A 22,882-nucleotide genomic window follows, 5' to 3' on the forward strand; every position below is an offset into this window, starting at 1 on the left:
TCGTTTCGCGACTCGCACTCCAAGAAAACAGCTTTGAAAATCAACAACATATGTCGGCATGGGATGCTTCTGTCACTTGAAGTTGTCAAAGTGGGAGAATAAAAGACACCCAATGATAAACATCTTACAGCATGTATAATTTTTTCCCCTATTGTATACATTATTTGAACATTTCAAATGGTGTACACTGTACACCATATAACATTTGTTTCGTCTGTCTCTCGTTTTTATTTTTTTTATTTTTAGGGTTAGGTATTTTTTCCTTGTGTGTCCTGTGCACTAGATTGGTCATTAGTGTCACCTGCTGTGTCTTTTTACATGCAATAAATATTGTACTTGCAAACATTTTCCTCACTAGTGAGACTTGTCTTATCTAAATGACATTATCAATCAAGGATCAACAATTATTTATCATTTTTGGAGAAGTCATTGTAATCAACCAACTTTACTTTACAGAGAAATTCAATTTCCAAAGACAGAATGTCCACACATTACTCAATTTCTGTCTGCGCAACCTAAAGAGAACTCCGATTAGACTAACGAGGAGGCGGTCCTCCCCTAGGACCATTTACACGGTATTAAGAGGATGTTCATTTCCAGAGAAACTAATATATTCTACAATCACAATCTACCCCTGCAACTTTTGAAAAACTTGTTAGACTGATTCTAATGACTTTTTTTCATATGAATCCCAATATTTTACAACACTAAAAATGACATTAACCAATATGATCTGTTGAGAGTATACCAGGCAAATGCAACCATATACTGCATCAAAAATGTCACATTAACTAACTGTGTCTTCTGGGATTTTGGTCCAAATAGGAAAGTCATAGAACATAACGTTCCAGAGTGGGACTGCACAATGAATGTGTGTTCTTTATCATATTCCACATCTGCGTATCAAACAGTAGGACATTAAATGAGGTGGAAAAAACATCCAATCTATTCCCTAGGTTGAGTGTTGGGGGAAGGGCTGACATAGTTAATGGTCAATTATGTGGCACGAGGCCGTTCCTGGCAAGGATGCACAGTGGGATCAAATACTAGAAACATTTTCATGTTTTATGTGATATGATTGGCTGGATACACTCATCCACAGAATTCAGTTATTTTAAGTTATTTTCTGTCACACTCTAAGGAAGCCTTATCTGGGGTATTTTTAAATCTGATAATTTGACTAGATTAGTCACATTGTGACTTTTTATATAGTGATTCTCATTCTATTGAAGATATGAATCAGGTGGTGAAATAAGTTACTCCTTCAAAAGTCACATAACTTTAATCCACGTTTTATTTCAACCATTTTTAGTATACTTTAAACAGTTGTACTAGTTATCATATCGTTTCAGCCATATGGTTAAGGATGTGGAACATTAAACAAATAAATTTCAGAATAACATCTTGGTTTCTAGGGTATATTATTGGTCCACTCCAACCATTTTTGCACAATACATTTAATGTTCACAAGGGATTTTAATACAGTATAAATGTGATCTTTAAATTCCCATAACAAAATGATTCATTTTTAAAGTGAACATTTATATAAAGCCTAGAGGACGTGTACACTTGTACAATTATATCATTGACAGTGTTCTATTATTAATAATTTACTATATTGATCTATACATTTGTTAGTTTGCTCTCTTTGCCAATTGATTTGTACTGTTTTTTTCTTTTGAAAGGATTTGTTATTGTTTCTTTTTTTAATATTAGGAAAAAAATGTATGTAGACTTCCACTATATGTGTAAAAAAATGTCTTGATTATGCACGTGAGCTTGTTTATGGACAAATTGTGTTAGTGTTTTCACATACAAGTTTGCAATAGCTGAGACATAAAATAATTATATTTACATAGAGAAAAAATAAAAGAAATACCCATCAACCCACTAAGAGCAATAAATTGGGGCATGTTTCTTTTTTGTTGTTGTCTTTTTTAAGGTTGGGTGTTTTTTCCTTGCGTGTCCTATGCACTTAATTGGTAATGAGTGTCACCTGCTGTATTTTTTCTGGCTTTCCTTCCCTTTGTATGAGCTGGCGGTGTGTGTCAATGTCATCATTCTGTGACTTTAAACCCCCGCTTTGCGTGCGACGTTCTCTTTTTTTTCTGTCTCAGTTATGTTAAGTCCAGCCCAGGCTGCAGAGGAGAACCCAGGAGCAGGAAGCAGACAACAAAAGAAAGAGTGCTAGTGCACAAACTTAAGAAATAATGAAAAAAATAACAACAAAAAACACCTTACAAACTCATGCTGGGGAAAAAATTAATAAAATACAAACTTAACTGAGAAGGATGAAAATGGGGGAGATGCACCCCGATGAAAGACCAACATTTGGACTACTTATTTATTTAGTTACTATTTACTACTCATGATTTTTTTATTTATCTGTTTTTTTGTTGTTGTATTTGTGCACTTTGTGGTAAAGCTTTAAATCTCATAATACTTGTATAAAGACAATAACAAGCATTCAGTTCAATTCAATTCAACTCAATTCAAATTCAACATAACCAAGACAGAAAATCCTTTTTTTTAACTCACCCACAGGACTTGATGACAATTACAAACACCTGGCTCACACAAAGGAAGGAGAGCCAGAAAAAAATAACAATGTGTGCAACAACAATGTGCAATACCTTAGATTGTGCAATATTTTAGAATTTACCTTACCAGGACATGACTTTTTAAATATTTTTATATGACTTATTCATCTTTTTACTGGGAAAATGCACTTTGTGGAGTAGCACCACCACTTTTGTTATAAACAGCTGTGTTTGATGACCATTAAGGCTTTAGATTTTGATAGATTTTTTTTTTAAAAGATTCCGCAGGTGACACTCATGAACAATCACGTGGACAGGCCACACAAAGAAAAAAAAACACCCACCAAAACATGACTGTGTCCAGCTATGTAAAGTCTTTGGAGACAGCCTCTATGAAATTAGGTGCTGACATGAGAATAGTGAAGGTGCAAATGATGGAGAAAAGTGAGAAGGCCACCAGGCACAGCCGGTCCACCACCGCCGCTGCAAACTTCCACTCACCGCTAATGGCCTCAGCCTCGTCCTGGTCCCGAAAGCGCTGGGCGATATAGGTCACCTCCTCCAAAATGCGCTGAATTTCCAGCGGCGGGACCCCGACGGCCATAGCGCCACCCATTCCCAGAGTACCACCACCCGGGGGTTCATCCTCTTCCGCCGGGGAGCAGTGAGCGCGTCCGCCTAGTGCCACGCCGGAGTCGCTGGAAGGTGGGTAATGTGGATTTTCCACGGAGTGGTAGCTGCCAAAGTAGAGGCTCATGGAACCGTTGGAAGTCCCGGACGTGCATGGTGGGCAGGACGTTTGGGAAAGTGGGATGGAGAGGCTTGGAATGGCCCCCATCTCAATTGAGTTGGTGCTAGAATGGTGCTGGGTAGGACGGTGGTGTTTGTAGCCTGGACGTTTGCGATCATCACCCGGTTGCTTCATGCGTAGAAACCACGCACACCAGTTTAACAGGACCACCCGAACCTGAAAATGTAAAAAATCAGTTTTTTTTTCCCAGAAATCTACGTTGCTTGGATTATTAAAGAATAGCAAATGTATACAAAATCTGCCCATTTTTTTTTTTAAATAGACAACCTCATATGCTGACTATTTTGATGACAATGATTTGTTGTCAAGGGCAAGATAATAAAAAATGGGGCCAAAAATACCTATTATATGCAATTTTCCAATAGTTGTAAGTACTGAATTGGACAAATTGATTTAAAATTTTCAAAGCATGACATTTTTCTTTCTGAATGTTTTTAATGACTGGGATGATGAATCCTTTAATTCAAATTGAAACCAAAACAAAAAAAGGAGCTCCATCACTTACCCACTTGGGCATTTTGCCTCCCTGAGGGTCGTGGTGATGAAACTGTAGGACGATGACAGTCACAACCACTGACATTCCGACGATCATCATGGTGCTGGCAAAGTACTGAGCTGGGAGACACACAACAAATAAGATAAGCTACAACGTCTTTTATTTGGCTATTTTTAATTCAAAGTTAGTTTGGATTGTGGGCCAGATTCATACCAACTACTATTTCATTTTTGGCATAAAAAAGTGACCACCCTAGACGTCAATGGCACTGAAAGATGAAAATTCAGGGCCACTTTAAGTCAATTGGTTACCAATTGTTGTCAATGCTAAGTGAATGAGTTCCTTTTGCCTGGCTTCCTTCCCATTTTAGGTTAATTACAGGTCACTTCTTGTAAAATGGGGATCATTTCCAATTGGTTTTGGGAAATTCTGGGCTGCTTCCTGTTAACGGGTCACTTTCTGCTGATTTTAGGGCATTTTCAGGTTACTTATTGTTGGTTTTGGGCATTTTAAGGTTCCCTGTGAACTCAGTATATATGAGGAGGCTAGATCAGACTCCCTAGCAGGCCGCTTCTGGCCCACGGGCCGTATGTGTGACACCACTGCTCTAAACTGACCATGCTAAGGTTGAAAATAATTCGTAAGCACATTCCGTCACAATGTGGGAAAAATGAGTCATTGAATTAAGAGCACCGTTGGGCTTGTTCTCAGGTCAGTTATAATCAAATGTTAGGGTCAGTTTATCTCATTAAAACGTGTTATTAACTTCATGAGGCTCACACACTGACACTTGTGATTTTTCAGTAGTTAGAAAAAAATAGACTCAAATATTCCTAGCAAAACTAGATTGAAGATATTGTGGATTGTGTCTTTGTGTACATTGCAAGTGATGTGTCATTGGAGGGAGAAATTTCATGAAACGTTCACTACATTTGGTTGCTCTATTTAACATAATGCATCGTATTGTTTCATTCACGCATGCTTGCATCTATCCGTCCATCTTTTCCTGTTTGTCTGAGGTCAGTTCTGGACTTATAAATAGATTTATACATATAAATAAAACCCACCGATGAGAGGAACTGAGTCGGAGGTGGCCGGCATGATCTCAGCTACCAGAAGCATGAAGACAGTTAGGGAAAGCAGCACAGTAATTCCTGTTTACAAACACAGAAAAAGAAAAGTGTGAGTCAGATTACAGTTGTGTAAAATCCATAATTATTCTACTTATGGATGTAATCAGTTATTCCAAAACTGCGGCAAATTATCTGGCTGGAAGCTGAAGAACCTCAAAAATCTTTTTTTTTTTTCATCCACATGTGCTTATCCATCAAAAACTCTGCTCAGAAATTCAATTATTCTCCTTTTCATGCATGTATTTATGACTTGCTACATAGTTCATGAGTATGTGTGCATACACGTATGCATTCTACACGATAAAAGCTAGGTTGGAAAATGTCATGAAGTCAGCATTCTTTTGTAGGGCGCACATTCTGAAGTCATTTAATTTGGGTAAAAAATGAACTCATAGCTAATATTAATGTTCAGAATCAACGGAATGATGGGGAAACTTCCTTTTTATTGCCTTAGGATGGTTCTTATCCAGCACACATTAGACATTCTGTCTCGGTATTAGAAAGTTTCCGCAGTAAAATAAGAGATATGGCTGCTGTGCACCAAAAATGAAAATTTTTGATTCCTATAATATATCCATAGGATCACCTCTGTAAAAATTGCACTTTAATGTATTTGGACAGTGATGACTGAGGTAATAATAGTTATGGTTTGATGGCTTCTTCTGATAGCAAATACACATGATAATAACAAAGTTTTCGGGATTTAAACGAGGTCGGTACGGTTGAATTGTTCACATCTGTGCCTCATTTCACCTAGAGATATCTTTTCTCCCGAGTCGGCAGGCAGAAGAAAGACCAACAGGGCCAATCCGGAAATCAGCACGCAGGGGATGAGCAAATTCAGACCATAATAAAGCGTTCTGCGGCGCATGGTGACGGTGAAGGTTACGTCGGGATAAGGTTCCTTGCAACAGTCGTAGTACAGCTCGTTGCGTTTGACTGGAACACCTGAGGGAGTTAAGTATAAAAAAAAAAAATTGAAAAAATAATTTAAAAAAAACATGAACACAATCATCCCATCTGTCTTTGTAAACAGCCATATGGATGCAAGAAGGGTGAATGGAAAGATGGGTCACATGATGGGTGAACTATAGCACATTGTCGCTTTTGCAACAGCCCTGTTTTGGTTTATCATGGGAAATGGCATGAAATAATTTTAAATGAAATGAAAGGATATATTTTGGGTCATTGTGGAAAAGCTAATGATTGTGGTGTCATAGTAAAAATTGTTTAGTTTTTATTTTCACTGTCAAAAGGTTATGCTTGAAATATATATATTATTTTGTCAGCAAAAAAGGGCTCGTACAGCCTTGTACAAAAAAAGATGGCTGGGAATGAATGAGTTAATAGGTGACATAATTTCTTTCAAATTCAGGGTCCTTTTCATTTTCCAAACATTTTAATAATGTCAATAATGACTTATCTTCATATCATAATTAGTAGAAATTCCCATTTTTGGGAAAGTGTCCATATATTGATAACATAAAATGAAAGAATTCGCTTTAATTTACAGCCTTCAAACATATTGGTAGTTTTTTGCAGAAGTAAAATGGTTTAGTCCACCGACAGCAATGCTTTTGTTAAAAAAAGAAGTTAAAGATGAAAATTTATTAATGACAGCGGTGCATTCTAATCCTTTAACGGTACAATTGAACAATGCAACTCACCGACAAGATCCCACTCTCCATTGGGTATGTAGGTGGACGTGTCCACATCCAGCATTTGGAGGTCCAGAAGCCAGCCATTGTGCGTCCAGGAGCCAAACTTCAAGTCACATTTTTGCACATCGAAGGGAAACCAACGTACATCAATGTAGCAAGTACTCTTCAAGATTCCAGGAGGGATGTACTGACAATAACCAGATGCATTGACCAAAACATTGGTGTGGAAGGTGGCGTCAAAGCGGTCGTCCGCACTAAAATTACATTAAAAAAAGGTTTTACTATGTCCATTTTTACATCCAGAACTTTTGATGGGCAACTGATACATGCACACAAATATACAGAAGCTCGAAGACTTTATATAACAAATAAATAAAAGAATATGGGAATTGTAAAACCAAGTGGAACCCCATTTATTATTCCTTCCTCCAGACAAAATGAGTGATGAAAACACTCATATTTTTTTTCTATGTGTGTCCATAACAGTTCTCGCTCCAGGAACCAGAAGGAAGAAATCAATTATTCAAGCAGTTTATTGTTCAAGTCTTATTTAGACAAAAGGTGCTCATACTTTTAATCCAGGCCAAAAATAATAATGCAAGATTTAAAGGTGTAGCATATGTTGGAAGATACGTTATGATTTTGCTGAAAAGCAAAGAGGACAGTGGACTGGAAAAGCAAGCAGTTGCTTGGGCCCCCCTGGACAATAAGGGGCACCTATGGGATGTCAAAATGTGCAGTGTGAAGTCATAATTTGCTTTTAAATTGGAAAGAAAAACATACTAACGACACTAAATTGGGATTGGCGTAAAAAGTATGGATGATCGAGGGAATAAGGCAAAAAATGGAGTTTGAGGGTAAAAGCTTGAAATGGGAAAAGAGAGCAGTGGGATTAGAATGGGTAATCCGACCTGAGCTTTGAATATTTGGGTTAATTCAGACAAACATTTTCTTTTGTCCCCTGTGACAATAAATAATACTGAAACTATAATCATATGAATATCAAACTACTTCTCTAGTTTTCGCAGATATTATGATTTTAATCATTTTTTAAAGTCAGCCGGCTTTTAAATAATGATATACTCAATGATATTATTTTGCAGATATATCTCGACGTTAAACAACTAAAACATGATACAAACATCCAATTTAACTGCAAATACAGCAGTTTGTTTCCCCTGTTTTTAAACAAAGTCAAGCTTTTGTGTGTAAATAATGAAGAACAATTGAAGTGAATTTGAACAATGCATTAGGATAATTACAAAGTCAGCCTATTATCACTTGTAAAATCCATTTAGGATTAGAGGATTTAATGAAGGTCTCTGAAGGATTTGGGCAAACATGGCACACATCTTCAATCCCATTGTTGTTGCTTTGAAACAATTCAATTGTCGTTGAAATACACACTTTGAACAACAACAAAAAAGCTCAATTTAATTGAATTTTATCGGAGCTCTAGTCTGCAAATCATGCCATATTTTCTCCATATACACACACACTTACAAACTTGATATTCTTTCTATGAAACCAAATAAGCACAAACCTGCATAGCCAAAATAACAAAGAATTCTGACCTGTTATAGAGAAGAATATCAGGAGTCCAAATCTGATCTGAAGGGAATCGCAGGTTCTGAACACCAGGGTAGTTATCCGGGTTCCAGCTCAAATAAATATCCGTCCAATACTGAGAGACAGAGAGACATTGTCCAACTATAAGACATTTTTTTGCAGTATTTTAGCAATGCTTAAGCCTGAATAATGTCATTTCCTACATGCTACCATGCTACATTTGAAAACAACTGCTCACTATAAATGACACATATTACATCATATTGACAAATTATTTTTATGCCACAGACCGAAAATCTTTCCATCAACTCACCAGCTGCAACCAAGCATTGGTCATCAAGACTTGGTTCTTCTCATCCTGATAAATCAAGAAATGATTCTTTATTGTATTCATGCTAAAATGAGCAAATTAATGCAATATTTCCATTAAGAATGTATTATTCTCACCACGTCTATTATCTGCAGAAGAGTGAAACCCAACTCCACCAAGATGGCGGCCGAGTCATTGACTACAGGTCTTTCTAGCCTGTTGTAATTGGCAAGCAGTTCCTTGTAAAGTCTCCTCTGGTGCTCTCCTTGCAGAGATCCTGAAAAGCAACATCGGAAGGGCAATTTTACACAAAGTGGCGACTTTTCATTCACCTTCAAACACAACAAATCAAACTGCAATTGATTAAGTCTGCATAGCATCATCGAAATTGGCATATAGACTGAAATTTGACCAAAATGACACATTTGGATCCAGAAAATGTGTTTCTTGAACCCTTTTAACATATTTGCCACCATGGACAGCGACAGACGTCTGTGAATGATTGTTTCGGATACAATCCGTTGAAACTGGGCGGACTGGTAGTGATCAAAAACTAGGATTAGAATAATAACATGATGTAATGCCATAAAATGTTGGTTTGAAAAAATGCAAGACATCTAAGGAAACAAAACACGCTAAATTGAAGAGGCGTTATTTATTAATAGGAATATGAACTGCAGGTGCACAATATGAAATTTTTAAAAGGTCAGTAATGAAGTGCATTTAGTATTGGATTTGTCCACAACTATGCCTGTTGAAAAATTTGTTCTGATTTAATGAGCACAGCTAGAATATCTCTAAAGGAAGAGCCCGAGGGTATCAGCACCACAGGGGGTGCTATATTTTATTTTATTTCTTTTGCACCGTTCTTTAGATTAGACTTAAATATGGTGTTATTTATACCATGCTAATGAAATACTACACTCAAAAATGGAATTGATGGAAGTTGAACTTTAAGAAAATAAGTACTTTTTAAAGTGATACATGATGTTACAGGGCTCGCAAGTCAAATTTAATATAAATTTGAATGATTAAGTAAAGGATAAATGTCAAATCCAATCCATCAATTTTGCGTTTTGCCAATTTTGTCTGATTGCAATAAAAACAAGCCACCCGTGTTGTACATGATAAGCGGCGATGAAATCATAAAATTTTGATAAGAAAAATAAGAAGCTCTTTTTTTTATCTTTCCTAATCTCTCCATCTCTTTTCCATCCCAACCCGATACTTTATACACTATAATTTATGCAACCTCATTTTTTGTATATTTTGTATGAGCATTTTCTCTTTTGATCTCCTATTCTTTCAAAGCCGTGCTGGCTGTCCTGAATTTGTGTGTGTGTGTGTGTGTGTGTGTGTGTGTGTGTGTGTGTGTGTGTGTGTGTGTGTGTGTGTGTGTGTGCAGGCAATTGGGTTTTGGAATGAAATAAACAAGCCAAGAAAACGTGATTGGCACACTTTCTAATTAGTCGCCGGCGCCTAAAAATAGAAGGGAAATGAATTGAGTAGGATTTCTCGCCAAGTGTTTTTTTTGCCTTGCTGAATGTAAAGACATGTTTGAGCTCCATCTGACGTTTTTGTGTCCGAATTTGGCTTTTAAATGAGGTAATGTTGTATAATTTGAGCATATTGTTTTAAAATTCAGTGTCAAATTTTGTGGGAAACTTATAAAAAGCCATAAACTTTATTGATGGTGGAGGAGTGGCTTCGATCTGAGGTTTCAGCCATCCTGTGTGGATTTTGTGTGGGTTTCCTCGGGGTAGTCCGGTTTCCTCACACATCCCCTAACATGCAAGTAAGGCTGGTTGAAGACTCTTAATTGCCCCTAGCTATGATTGGTTGTCCTGAGATTGGCTTGCCACCAATTCAGGGTGTCCCCAGTTAGGTCGGATAGGCTCCAGCACCCCCCGCAACCCTTGTGGGGAAAATTAAAGAATGATTTGGACTGAAATGTTGAAGATGGGCAAAGGTTATTGGTAGTGATGGAAATATTGCATTTCTGCACAGTATTGGAATTTAATAAATAATGTTGACATACTTTGGTTTGATAGACAAAAGTAAAAGGCATTGCACTTGAATAGAGAGACTGGTTAAGGTGTAGTTTTTTCAAATATGTTGGCTGGAATTTGAAGAAGTGATGAAAAGATGTCTGGCAAATTCAAAATTCTGAAATTTAGGAAAAAACTAAATGAATTCATATTGGATTCAGTCATTTTAAAGTATTTATTTACACTAAAGAGATATAAATAACCTGTTTATGATTCCAAACATGCATAAAAAAATCCATCTTTATATACTACATGGTGTACAATTAGCTATACTAAATATTATTGGATATTCGAACATAAAAAGAGTTGTAACATGACATATGGACAAATGTCTTAATGGCTGTCTCGCTGGATGGAATTAATATAGGAGAGTTTTATAATCTATGGTCAGTCCTAAAACCACTTGATGCTTAATCCTAATCCGAGTGCAAAGACCTTCCATGTGTCTACAACTTTCATACTCAATAAAACATCTCTTGAGTATTTCTAACAGTTCTGGAACTAAAAACAAAATGCATCAAATTAAGGAAGACATTTTTATGGCGGAATGTGGGATGAAGACGGCGGCATTTCTATGGGAACTTTAAAAAGAAGAGGGTGGTAAAACAGACCTGCTTGCCATTGGTTGTAGTAAATAACTCCAATAATACAGATGTTGTGTACATTATTGGATGGTTAAAGTGGCACGACTCATTAAACACAGAAGTGAACATTACTCATGCATTTATGAACACAGATGTGCTTCAATAATATGACGAGCAGGGGTAGGGAAGCTATGGCTCGGGAGCCACGTGTGGCTCTTAAGGACGTCAGCACTGTGGTGTTGACACCACTTCTAGCACCTTTTTAATCGTATTTATTTTTTATTAGACTCCTTCGTATGCATACTCTCATTGATTAGCCAGAGCGTAAAAATTTATTTTAAAAAAAATCACTTTTTTAAACTTTATATGTGGTGAAATTACTTTTAAAAAAGCACCCATTTTCATCTTCTTTTATTTTGAAATTCTGAGTATGGCTCTCAAGGAATAATATTTGAAAATATGAATTGTTTATGACCTTTTTATGGTTCTGTGTGTACCGCCTGCTGCCTGAAGTCAGCTGGGATAAGCTATGACATGCTCACATTTCTTATTAGGATTAATATATTAGTGAAGATGAATTCATGAAAGTTTGAAAAAGGAATGATGTGGTTGTACAAGTGCATATGTGCTCTTAAGTGGGGAAGTGGCTGTGTTGAATTAAACAATCAACTAGAGTTAAAAGGGGGTCAACATTAAGCACTCACTGACTTTATTTAACCCGCAAATTAATTGGATTGCAAACACTTGATTGGAATCGATGTTAGGAGGGATATTTATTCAAAATAGAGCCCCATTTAGGGTCTGTGTGCAAAACCCTACATAAAACAAATATATTTACATAGAAAAAAAAGACTTATTTTGACAAACAGTACAAATTGAAAGGTGTAACTATGAATATTTTAAACAGTGTATGCGTACTACAAAATTAGCCATGCATCATTGGTAGTACATTGTAAAACATTTTAGATTTAGACTTCAGGAGTATTTGCCTCAAACTGTCGTTAATTAGAAATTCTTAGTGATGAATATTGTCTTTGAAAAGCATCAATTGAATGATTTTCAATACAAATTTTAATAAAAAATATATATTATTGGCACGAGCAATAATGACTTTCAAAATAAGGGACGACAATAAGTTCTGACTGGTATAAATCACATTTACAGGTGTCAGTGTGTCATTAAAGTCCACATCCAACTACTTCAATTGTTCCAGTACCCTTCAAATGATATCCCAGGCATATCAATAATTATCTACATACCTCTAATGAGTATGGCCGTCCACATGTAAAATCCGAGGGAAGATGCTGCCCCAAACTTGTGGCAGCGCATCCTGGCAAGGCAGGTCGGCACCGGCCCTGGCTGCGGGCTGGCTCTCTCTGCTGCTGCGGATGCTCTCCGTCTTGGATTCGGAGCGATGGGGGAACCGGAGCTAAGAGAGAGGCGCTGGAAAAAGGAGTAGAAGAAGAAGGGGAGGGGGCAACGTGCCCACCATGGACAATTCAGAACAAGTGAAGATTAGCGCGTTCACGTGACACGGGCAAAAAAAAAACATGGAGATGCTCTTGGGAGCATTTGTAGAAAAGGAATTGAGTTTTTTTTTGGTATGTTTTAGCAGGATAGATTGTCATCATTAGATTGTACAATATTTTAAAATCTAACTGTCCAGGATATGACTTTTTATATTTTTTGGATGACTTATTTATGTTTTTTATCTATTTATTTTTAATTATTTTTACTGGGAAAATGTACTTTGTGGAGGAGCACAAGCCATTTCGTTATACGCAGCTGTGTTTGATGACAACAAAGGCTTTTGATTTGATTTTGATTGGATTTTTTTTCTGATTTTGTATTCATAAAGTCCAACTCGCGTTTTAAATTCTGGTCAGTCAATTTGATTCACAATATGGCAGCCTTTAAATGAATAGTTTCATCCAAAAACGGACAGTTTTACAGCATATTTGTATTTTTAGTTGATTTTATTTGGAGAGTTCCTAATACTGCAATATGTCTACCTAATTCAAAAGCATATAAACATTTTGTTGTCATTATTATAGGCCAGTGCACTGCTTAAGCTCCAAAGATAATTTCAGTCAGAAATAAATTCCTTTTTAGTCAGTTTGAAAAGCAGAATAAAGACTTAAGTGTGGAAAATAGTCCAAAGAGCAGAAGGGAGATGTTAATTCTCTTATCTTTAATACATGAGCAGTGTTCCACTAATGGACTTAAATGTTGTGGCATTGCTTTTATCTTGGCTCTGCATCTATTTGGCTCTCTGCACTTTTCTGTTTTGTTTCTCTCTTATTTATTTATTTATTTCCTAATCTGTGTTCACAGCAGAGACACAAAAAAAAAAAACATCAACGGAATGGTAGACTTTGCATCTGTTGATCGTCATGTCTAAGGGGATGTGTTCTATTGACGTCCATTATTCATTCCATTTTTGGATCACTGGTTTGCAAATTTTTTAACACTCACAACTTAAATAAACAAAAATGACTTAAAAATGACTTGCAAAAAAGTGCAGCATGGACATTTCATGAATTAGCGTCCATGTAAAGTGGATTGGACACTCGAATTTCTTCAAGAAATGTAATTAAGAGAGTGAAATAATGGGTTATTTGGACATTTGGCTGTGGCCACCTCCAGCTGATGCTTGTCCACAATCAAGTGTCCCAGCTGCCCATGATTATCATCTCAGGAGACTTGAATCACACATTGCTTTCACATTCTGCCAGTTTGTGTACAGTTTATATTACTATGTTTGTCCATGTTTGCAAGGAATTTATTTCTGACTGCAAGTGAATTTGCCCCTTGGGGATGAATAAACTACAATTGTGAAGTAGTATTCTTTAAAAAAAAGTTAAATACAACTGAATTGGACCAAAATTATGATTTTTGTTGTTGTTGTTTGTACAGACTGTACTTGCGGATGTGTACCATTAATCCTCATTAGGGTTGAAAGGTGCACCAACTGTCGTGTCGTACCGTATCACCACATTTTAACTAAATACATTGGACTAGAAAACGTGGAGAAACATCTGCACCGCCTGGTGTAATTTCACTCAATGAGTATTTAAATAAGATATAAACATTCAAAATGGATGCATTACAGTGCAGTTCAGCAGGTTAAGAGCTGCTGGAGACACTTGTGGGAAGAACCCCACCCAGTGGAGACAATATTTTTAATTCAGACATAAAATCAAGAAAAAACTACGTGCATGCAATCCTAGTTTGCACTCTGTATATTTAATCTCACAAATGTGAATTCCTTAAACTATAGAGCAGTCCTAGTGCAGTGCTGTATTTTATGCATGTTCCGGTTTCTAATGAGACATTAGTGGTTATATAATACAGTCACCATTTTCATGGTGAACCTTAGAGGTCAATGTGTTCCTGAAATTTTGTGTGTGAGTGTGTGTGTGTGTGTGTGTGTGGGTTGTGTGTTTTGGACGCCTACCTTCCAAAGTTTGTTTGCTCGACTAACTCATTCCTCTCTGCTTCAACGTGAAAGAAACTCTTGTTCTCATCCACATTCATCTGCGAGATTCTCAGCTTGGAGTTGAGATCAGCACTCACTCTTCAGGTAAATCTTCAATGGATTTTGGATATATTTCATATGTTGGAATTGTCAAATAAGAGGCTGGTTTGATTTTACAGATATGAAGCTTGTCATTTTTCTTGCTCTCTTGACAGGTAAGTAAGTCATCTTCATATTATCATCAATTATACATCTTTGTTTGTTTTTGGGGGAAAAAATGGCCACTCAGGTTTTCTTTCTGTCATCAATTTTGAAAATCCATAAATAATATCACATGTCAACGTGAGCTACATTATTGCAACGTGTACCTGGAATTGTAGTTAGAAATATGGGAATGTACGCACCACCTCTGAATAGAAGATTAGAATGTAAATATTTTAAAGACTCTAGCGCAGTTTACTTGAAATCTTGGCTTTTTAATGCATTTTTACTCCAGGCGGGAATATGTTTTTACGTGGAGGCCATGTTGCACTGTTACAGCTACCTACCATGTGTCATCTTGAGTCTAGGGGTGCTGGCGGTCCCATTCGTAAGAGAAGAACAAGCAAAGCGCTTCATCCGCCTGAAAAGACAGTCGGGATACTGGGACCCCCATCATTCGCAGAACCAGTGGGGTTACACCATCCAGGAGCAGGTGACTTCCCTCTTCCCATATTGTGGATAAAGTAGTCGACTTTTTTGTATTTTGTTCTGTTTGAATACCAAGGCAATAAAATTGTCACTCTGGCGCACTCTTGTGGCTATGTGTTGCCAAAGAACTATGTTGAGGTCACTTGATGAGTTTCATCTTGTGCTATTCGGACTTTTTATGGTGTATATGGTAAATTGTGAACCTGTAAATTGAGTCCATACGTTATATTCATTTCTTCGATGTTATTTTTGTGCGTTAGGCTAACGAGTACTGGACCGCCCTTCGAACCGACGCCCAGTTCTACATGGATATGGGTAACCTGATGTTTGACCGCTCTGTGGCCGAGTAAGCGACTCAAAATTGGTCATTTTTTTATGGAGGGGGTTTCACAAAATGCAGATTTTGATTTTGGGGCGGTAAATGTTGTCATTATTGCAGAACATTTGCAAAAAAATGTGTCTTCTTAAATCAACAGACACTAATAAAGCACAGAATGTATCTATTTTCTCAAAATTGTATGTTTTGATGGTTATTTTATTTATATTTATTATGCAAGGGTATGAATGTAGCACATCATGTTCATGATACATTATATGACAATAACAACTGTTTGATAAATAACTTTCTGTTGTTGTTGCAGTGAAAACAATAGGCTGTACATGGAGATGTTGCGCAATGCCAGAGCTCACTTGGACAGCCACACAGGAGGACGCAAATAAATTAAAAAAAAACTAATGGACCAATGAGATGACATATTTGACACATGATTCACATGATGACTTGATCAACATGATTCTAACATGACATGTAGCAGGCTTTTTTTTGACAAAGTGATTAATATTTGTACTCTAAATGCGAATGACAGTTAAAAATATCTCCTAATTGCTATTCTAGATACACTTTCTTTTCAACAGTACCAAATAAACTAGATTATATGAGGTATATTTGTCAGAAATGTACTTGCTAAAATGTGTGTATTTGATACCAAAGCGGAAAAACAGTTTAAATTTGCTGAAAAACTCGTTTTTGTGCTGCTTTGTACATTGAGTGAAATAGATTAAAAATGTTGAATACTGCAATAAATATAAATAATACAAATAATCATGCATTTGCAAATCATATCCCTATATACTAGGTTCTTTCTTACTATTTTTATATGGACGACACAAAATATGGATGACATAGAATGGAGTCATCCTATCGCAAAAGTTGTTTATGTATATATATTTTAATTTATTAGACGTTAAAAAGCAGAAATAAAGTTGTTTGTGCTAAAGCTGTGAGTTTGCAGTAGGATCCTCACTTGGAATGGGTTGAGGGATTTGGAGGAACAAATAGATCGCTGGCGTGAAGATCAGGACGGTGCCAAGTATGGCCACAGTCAGGAATGCCCATAGGAAGATCCTGTCTAACACCTGGGCAACAAACTTCCAGTCTTGGACCACCTGGGATGGAAATGAAATGTGAGTATATATAACCAGCCATGTAAAAAGACCAATTCATGATTGACATTTTCAAAAGAAAAATAGCAACCACAGTATGCCAGATCTTAACATTTTTTGTGAAAGTGTAATTATACCAAAAAAAGGGCAGGTTGCATTAGAGGTTGAGTAAATGCATGCTTAGTTAGAGGGGCTCTGTGAAAAATCATAACAATGTTATTCAACGACTATTCATGAGGGAGAGAGACACACTCTCGGATAATGAAAATGTGAAAAGTGATTTACATAAAGATTTAAAATTGCTCAGAACAGCTACAAGATTTATGAGCTGTTTTTTTTAAGAGAGGAATGGAAGGCACGCAGTCATAAGAGTAACAGCTCAAGAGAAAAAAATAAAGTGTAACATTGGAAAGAGTCAATGACTTTTAAAGGTTAAGTGAATGTCATCAGAAATGATTTGGTGCAAACTCCAATGATATTTTTCGATAAGAATAGTTGGTGAAAATAGACATGACTTCATCCAAATCTAAAGAAGAGCAGGCTATTTCCAATTGTATTTGTTTTAGATTATTGTCTTGTACTGAAATAGAAGTTTTCAAAAATGGTCGCAATTTTTTAAAAACGGCCAAATCAAAATGTATTATTGAAATAGTCAATAACGTTGAAAGGTCAAGTGAATTTTACTTGTTATGCCATCAGAGATGATTTGGTGAAAACTCCAAAAATCAAACTCCATCAATCATATTCAATGTTGAGCCAAATTTTTCCAATATTTATGAAAATAGACGTGATGACGTCATCCGATCTAAAGGAGAACAGTCAATTTCCAATTGTATTCATCTACTATTATTGTCCTGTATTGAAATGCTAGTTTCCATTTTTTTTAACGACCACTATACTATACATATTTTAAAATGCATTAAAAGCCAATTGGATTGGGCGATGGATGGATGGATCATTAGAGGACCACCAACTCATTCTTAACGGTATCACGAGCTCATTTTTTACCTCTCGAATGAAATGTTCCTTTCGGATGTGCCTGCTGATGTAGCGCACCGAGTAGATGGCTTTCTCCAGCATGGTGGCCCAGGCCTCATCCTCCTTCCCATCGGACGCGCCCTGCCCCCCGCCGGCGGCCCTCTGGCCCCCCCTGCGACCCCCCGAGCGCGGCCTGGACTCGGGACTCTCCGGAGCCAGCTCCGGGTAGTGGTAGCGGTCGATGTGACCTCGCATGCAGAGCAACCTGGGCAACTTTTGGAGAAAGAGATTGCGCACCCACGGCGACATGGGGTGGTAGGTGGCCGAAGAGCGGTGGTGCACGTTGATGACGAAGACGGTGACGATGATGGAGAGCGTGACGAAGATCATGATGAAGAGCAGGTACTCGCCGATGAGCGGGATGACCTTGGAGGACGACGGGATGATCTCCTCGATGACCAGGAGGAAGACGGTGAGGGACACCAGGACGGAGGTGGACAGCGACAGCTTCTCTCCTTCGTCCGACGGCAGGTAGAAGACCAGCACGGTTAAGAAGGACAGGCCCAGGCAAGGGATGATGAGGAAGAGCGTGTAGAAGAGCGGCAGCCTCTTCAGGATGAAGGAGTAGGTCAGGAAGGGGTAAGAATACAGGCCGTCCTTCCTGCTGCCCTTGGCCCCCGTGGCGTTGAGGATCTCCCACTCGCCGTTGTCGAAGAAGTCCTTGCGGTCCACGTGGTGGTCGATCAGAACCAGGTCCACCATGTGGCCGTCGTAGGTCCAGGAGGCGAACTTCATGGTGCAGTTTTGACGGTCGAAGGGGAAAAAGGTCACGTCCATGGTGCAGGCCGACTTGTAGCTGGCCGGAGGGGTCCAGGTGATGATACCGTTGTACTTGACGATGGCTTTGGTCATCAGGGAGCCTTCGAAACGCCCGTCGGCGCTGAAATGAGAAATGTAGAAAAGTTTATATAAAAAAAACCAAACTCTTCTTAAAGAAACAGTGCGCTTTTACTTGGAAAATGGACTGTAATGAATTACTACATTACTTTGAAATTTAGGGGCGAGATTTGATGGCATATATGTATTTATCCCTTTTTTTAATATGCGATCTGTGTGGAAAAATGTCAAATCTTACTTTTCGTAAAGAACGATGTCGGGCAGCCAAATGTTTTCTGATGGGACTCGTATAGAGGTGATGCCTCCATATTTTTCAGGATTCCAACGCAGTTTGAAATCCATCCACTCCTGCCAAAAATATAAACAGTGTTGATTTAATTGCTTTTTTATTCTTTACAAATGGTTTTAAGTATCTTTTAGCATATTTTTTTTCATGAAAAGATCATATTTTTATTTTTACATGAATTAATTTCATTGATTTCTTGCTCACCTGCCACAGCCAAACATTAGTTGTCATTAGCTGATTCTTCTCATCCTAAAAATGAATATAAAAATAAACATAAATGTCATTTGTCTGGTTGTAATCATCCTCCATAATAACATCATTGATGACAATTATTCCAATTATGTGACATTTATCAAACCGAAGCGATGCATTAATAGTTTATAATGTTTAGTTGGTAGTGACACTGTTGACGTACTATTATTGTAACCAGATTATTCCTTTTATGCTTGTAAATAATGCATTGTTTCCTCTGTAAATGACCTTCTTTTGTCACAACCTCATTTTTATTTCTCTGTGGCATTTGGCAGTTTCTCATAGTTGAAAAATGTTTTTTTTTTTTATAGCACTATCATGGAAAATCAATTTTATAACAACAATATGAAAACCTTGGGTTTCTTACTGAAGGAGGAGCCGAACAAAAGCACTTAACATGGTTGCTTTTTTTTTTAGCAGAAGGGTGAGACGATTAGAATAAGAAGAAAAAAACAGTTGTACAGTACAAATTTGTAAAAGTCTACAGGTGAGGGGGTGTTTACGATGTGGCAGGTAGAATTTAAAATGAATATTTCACGCTCAAGAGCGTGATTGGTCCATTAGCATCCGACATTTTCTTCCCTTTGAACAAACCAAAGCATTTCATCGTAACAGCGGCAGCCTTGAAATATTAAAAGAGCACTCCGGTATGGAAGGAAGTGTGGTGGATCTATTTTCAGAATGTCCAGAACTGAAAAAAAAGTTGAAAACTCTGATTTGTTAGGGAACTTTACTTTGCGTTTGGCTGCCATTTTGGAGCAAATCCCAAATGTTTTGGTCAAGAGTGGAAAAAACAAGCAGAAATGTATATATTTTTTCTCACCACATCCACCAGCTGGGAGATCTTGAGTCCAAAGCGGACTCGTATGGTATCGTTGGCATGTTGGATGGGTCTCACCCAACGCTGGTAGCCTTGGAAGAGATTCTTCAGCAAGGCGTCCTCCATCTCCGCCAAGGACACAAACTCATTTGGTTCTAAAATGAAAGGTAGTGTTATGGTTGGAGTTTGAGGTGGGAAGATGCTCTACTGTCATATTTCAAATAGTTTGTGATCATTTTTTTTTCATGACAGTTGCAAAGTATTGCTTCAACCACAATCATTAATATATTGCTAGATTAATTTATTATTATTATTAGTTTATGTGAGTACAAGGTGCAGATTTGCCTGATAAAATGGCTAATAATCATGTTTTCCCCAAATGATGCAAATTTTAATCTACTAAAATCGAATTAATCTCATTTGCCAAAGCTTTTTTGTAATGGCTTCCTTAACAAGTCCACACATAATGAATATAAACCCCACTTTAAGGCAATAGAACAATACATTTGACTAAATAGAACTCCTCAATTCAGTTCAACATTGACACCAAGATGCTACAGGATGATGCCAGCACAGTTATTATTATGTTTCAATCAATAGATAATGATTTTTTATTAAAAACAAAGGCTGATAGGCTTACTTTTCCAAGTAATAAATGCTAATATAAAATTCAAGTGTTGGTCACTCATAACTTTTCCTACTATTAGGAAGAAATGTAATTTAGTTGCAAGTAGCACTGTGTGTGTGTTTGGGGGGGGGGGGGTCAAGGGTTATGCAATGCTATGACATATCGGTGGTCCTAAAATTCCATTCCACTGACTTATTTTTTGGTAGATGGGACAAAGAGCACAATAGTAACCTTGAACAGATCTGGAATTCATGCGCACATGACTTCCCACATCCGTTAATGTGTATCCGTTCTTACCGCTGATGGTGGCGAGGGCACGCGAGCAGGATGCAGCCGAGAGGATGAAGATGAGCAGCGACTTCATGGCGTCCCCCGCTCTCTGGCATCGGGCAGCCTCTCTCGCCTAGCGTCTGCTTGCCATCCGGTCCAAGTCGGCGGTCGGAAAGATGGCGTGAACGCGCTGACTCCGAGCTGGAGGAGAGCCACGGCTGGGTGACTTGGATGTGAAATGGATGAAGAGGAGGAGGAAGAGGAGGAGGAAGAGGAGGAAGAGGAGGAGGAGGAGGAGGAGGAGGAGAAGAAAGAGGGGGAAGAGGGGTGGAGCCTGTGGATGCATACTGAGCTTTTCCTTTTTTTCTATTATTGTCATCTCAAACACAAATAACACAAAGCATATTGTTTTGAAACCAGTTTACAGAGCTTTATTGTTCAAATTGCCTTTACACATCAATACTTTGTTCAATGAGGGTATTTAAGCATTTTTGTGTATTGTTGTATATTGACCGTGGCTAATCTGGTAAATGGATCATTTTTGTTCATTTAGTCTATTTGTCACATTGCAAACCACTTGATAGTCAAGTGAGTCATAATGGAATAATACTACTTTTCATTATGGGATGAACTTCAATTCAATTCCACAAGAGAGCGCTGATCCCAAAAATAAAAAGGATTCAGTTAAGGTTCATTTCATGTGTATTCACATCAACATGCTGTTTTTAAAACTAAATACAACTTATATTGACATATCCCAAATCTATTTGCATATAAAATTGATGTATTTTCAAATTATTTATTCAAAAGAAGCTAATTTACACTATATATATGTAAAAAAAAGAAAGATATATATGATCAGCTGACACTAGTTGGACATTAGTAGGGCATTTCATGAAAACTTCATCCACAAATTTTCCCATCTATCTTGCAGCTAAAACTTCAAAAAGCCATGTCTAAAAAAAATAATGGAAAAAAAAAAGCTGGAGTGTGTAAAATGATAGCATCGCGGCTGCATCAGATACCATCGACGGATAAAAATTTCCAACCCCTGCAGGTGAACTGAGCCAAACTACTTTGGAGCACAAACTTCCTATCATGCATTTGGCATTTTGCATCTTTATCTCCTCCCTGTCCTCATGATGGGATGTGGTGGTGACGGGCTGGGGGGGATGTAGGAAGGTGGACGAGGGGGGTCTGGGCTGATTATCACAATGAAATTATCCTGATTTTCTGCTCCACTTGGAGCCGGGGGGACGAGCAGCTGCTGCCTCCCAGATCGTCCCGTCCGCCTTCTCTCTAATCATTTGGAAAGAAAAATTCTTGTGGGCTGGAAACCTGCCGCTTTCTTCCATGACAAAATTGGACAGCTGTGTTTGTGGATGCATGCCTTGTTGTTCAAGCTTATTGCACACACAAGTGAGACCATGAAAAACAAAAGCAATTGCATTTACAGTTGTTTGTTGTCTACCATTATGCATTATTATGTTCTCTTTGCCTAATTGCATTCTGCGTAATTTGACCCTTGTGCAGATATATAAATATATATGTCAAAAGACAGTCTCTTTTTTTAAAATCTTACAATTTGTTTGTTGTTATGCTTTAAAAAAACGGGTGGTAAAAGTAGCATCTGGGTTTAATTGAAGAAAGTGGAATTCAAGGGAAGCTCATTCATTAATCAAAACAAATGAGATTATAAACGTCAGGCTGTCGTTTAAATTAGCCGTGCTGCAAATAGCAAAATACAGATGCGGAATAAAACAGCACCAAGTGTTGGTTGAAGAATTTCCTATCAAATCAATTTGAATGAAGACAATGGTAACATGATGCAGGGATATAAGTATACTTGCGTACGTACCTGTGCGTGTGTGTCAGTCAGCGGAACAAACGCGGGTTCATCAAAAATGTTGTCATCAGTTGTGAGTCAGCTGTGCTTCCTGTGTCTCATCTGGATTTGTGCATGATGCATGAGTGTTTGCTTACCGTAC

The 22,882-nt window shown here is 37.7% G+C and overlaps 3 protein-coding genes across 3 annotated transcripts; 1 reads left to right on the top strand and 2 right to left on the bottom strand.

Annotated features, from left to right (window-relative positions):
• Positions 1–1,276: 1,276 nt before the first annotated feature.
• Positions 1,277–12,619, bottom strand: LOC144207263 (neuronal acetylcholine receptor subunit alpha-7-like). Its single transcript, XM_077732641.1, has 9 exons — positions 12,412–12,619; positions 8,658–8,797; positions 8,524–8,568; positions 8,216–8,325; positions 6,648–6,895; positions 5,734–5,928; positions 4,915–5,001; positions 3,857–3,966; positions 1,277–3,507 (listed from the first exon to the last, which is right to left on the bottom strand). Exons 1-9 carry the CDS (start codon positions 12,479–12,481, stop codon positions 2,905–2,907), a joined length of 1,608 nt encoding a protein of 535 aa, XP_077588767.1. The 5' UTR covers positions 12,482–12,619; the 3' UTR covers positions 1,277–2,904.
• Positions 12,620–14,605: 1,986 nt separating this feature from the next.
• Positions 14,606–16,597, top strand: LOC144207265 (uncharacterized protein C3orf85-like). The gene is made up of 5 exons (XM_077732644.1): positions 14,606–14,735; positions 14,810–14,845; positions 15,200–15,324; positions 15,581–15,666; positions 15,962–16,597. The coding sequence occupies exons 2-5, from the start codon at positions 14,812–14,814 to the stop codon at positions 16,038–16,040; spliced, it is 324 nt and encodes a 107-aa protein (XP_077588770.1). The 5' UTR covers positions 14,606–14,735; positions 14,810–14,811; the 3' UTR covers positions 16,041–16,597.
• On the bottom strand, positions 15,822–21,175 carry LOC144207264 (neuronal acetylcholine receptor subunit non-alpha-2-like). Its single transcript, XM_077732642.1, has 6 exons — positions 20,922–21,175; positions 20,000–20,151; positions 19,129–19,173; positions 18,877–18,986; positions 17,772–18,681; positions 15,822–16,766 (listed from the first exon to the last, which is right to left on the bottom strand). Exons 1-6 carry the CDS (start codon positions 20,986–20,988, stop codon positions 16,593–16,595), a joined length of 1,458 nt encoding a protein of 485 aa, XP_077588768.1. The 5' UTR covers positions 20,989–21,175; the 3' UTR covers positions 15,822–16,592.
• Positions 21,176–22,882: the final 1,707 nt, after the last annotated feature.

This window comes from Stigmatopora nigra, chromosome 14 (genome assembly GCF_051989575.1).
Source record: "Stigmatopora nigra isolate UIUO_SnigA chromosome 14, RoL_Snig_1.1, whole genome shotgun sequence".
Classification (NCBI taxonomy): domain Eukaryota; kingdom Metazoa; phylum Chordata; class Actinopteri; order Syngnathiformes; family Syngnathidae; genus Stigmatopora; species Stigmatopora nigra.

Bases quoted from the DNA above. Each gene is read 5' to 3' on its own strand.
- LOC144207263 (XM_077732641.1), bottom strand. From the start codon at position 12,481: ATGCGCTGCCACAAGTTTGGGGCAGCATCTTCCCTCGGATTTTACATG. The intron at 8,569-8,657 runs GTGAGAATAATA...TTGATTTATCAG, and splicing joins TTCTGCAGATAATAGACGTG to GATGAGAAGAACCAAGTCTT. The intron at 5,929-6,647 runs GTGAGTTGCATT...TAACTCCCTCAG, and splicing joins TGGAGAGTGGGATCTTGTCG to GTGTTCCAGTCAAACGCAAC.
- LOC144207265 (XM_077732644.1), top strand. From the start codon at position 14,812: ATGAAGCTTGTCATTTTTCTTGCTCTCTTGACAG. The intron at 15,325-15,580 runs GTGACTTCCCTC...TTTGTGCGTTAG, and splicing joins GTTACACCATCCAGGAGCAG to GCTAACGAGTACTGGACCGC. The intron at 15,667-15,961 runs GTAAGCGACTCA...TTGTTGTTGCAG, and splicing joins TTTGACCGCTCTGTGGCCGA to TGAAAACAATAGGCTGTACA.
- LOC144207264 (XM_077732642.1), bottom strand. From the start codon at position 20,988: ATGAAGTCGCTGCTCATCTTCATCCTCTCGGCTGCATCCTGCTCGCGT. The intron at 19,174-19,999 runs GTGAGAAAAAAT...ATTCATTTTTAG, and splicing joins TCTCCCAGCTGGTGGATGTG to GATGAGAAGAATCAGCTAAT. The intron at 18,987-19,128 runs GTGAGCAAGAAA...TATTTTTGGCAG, and splicing joins CTAATGTTTGGCTGTGGCAG to GAGTGGATGGATTTCAAACT.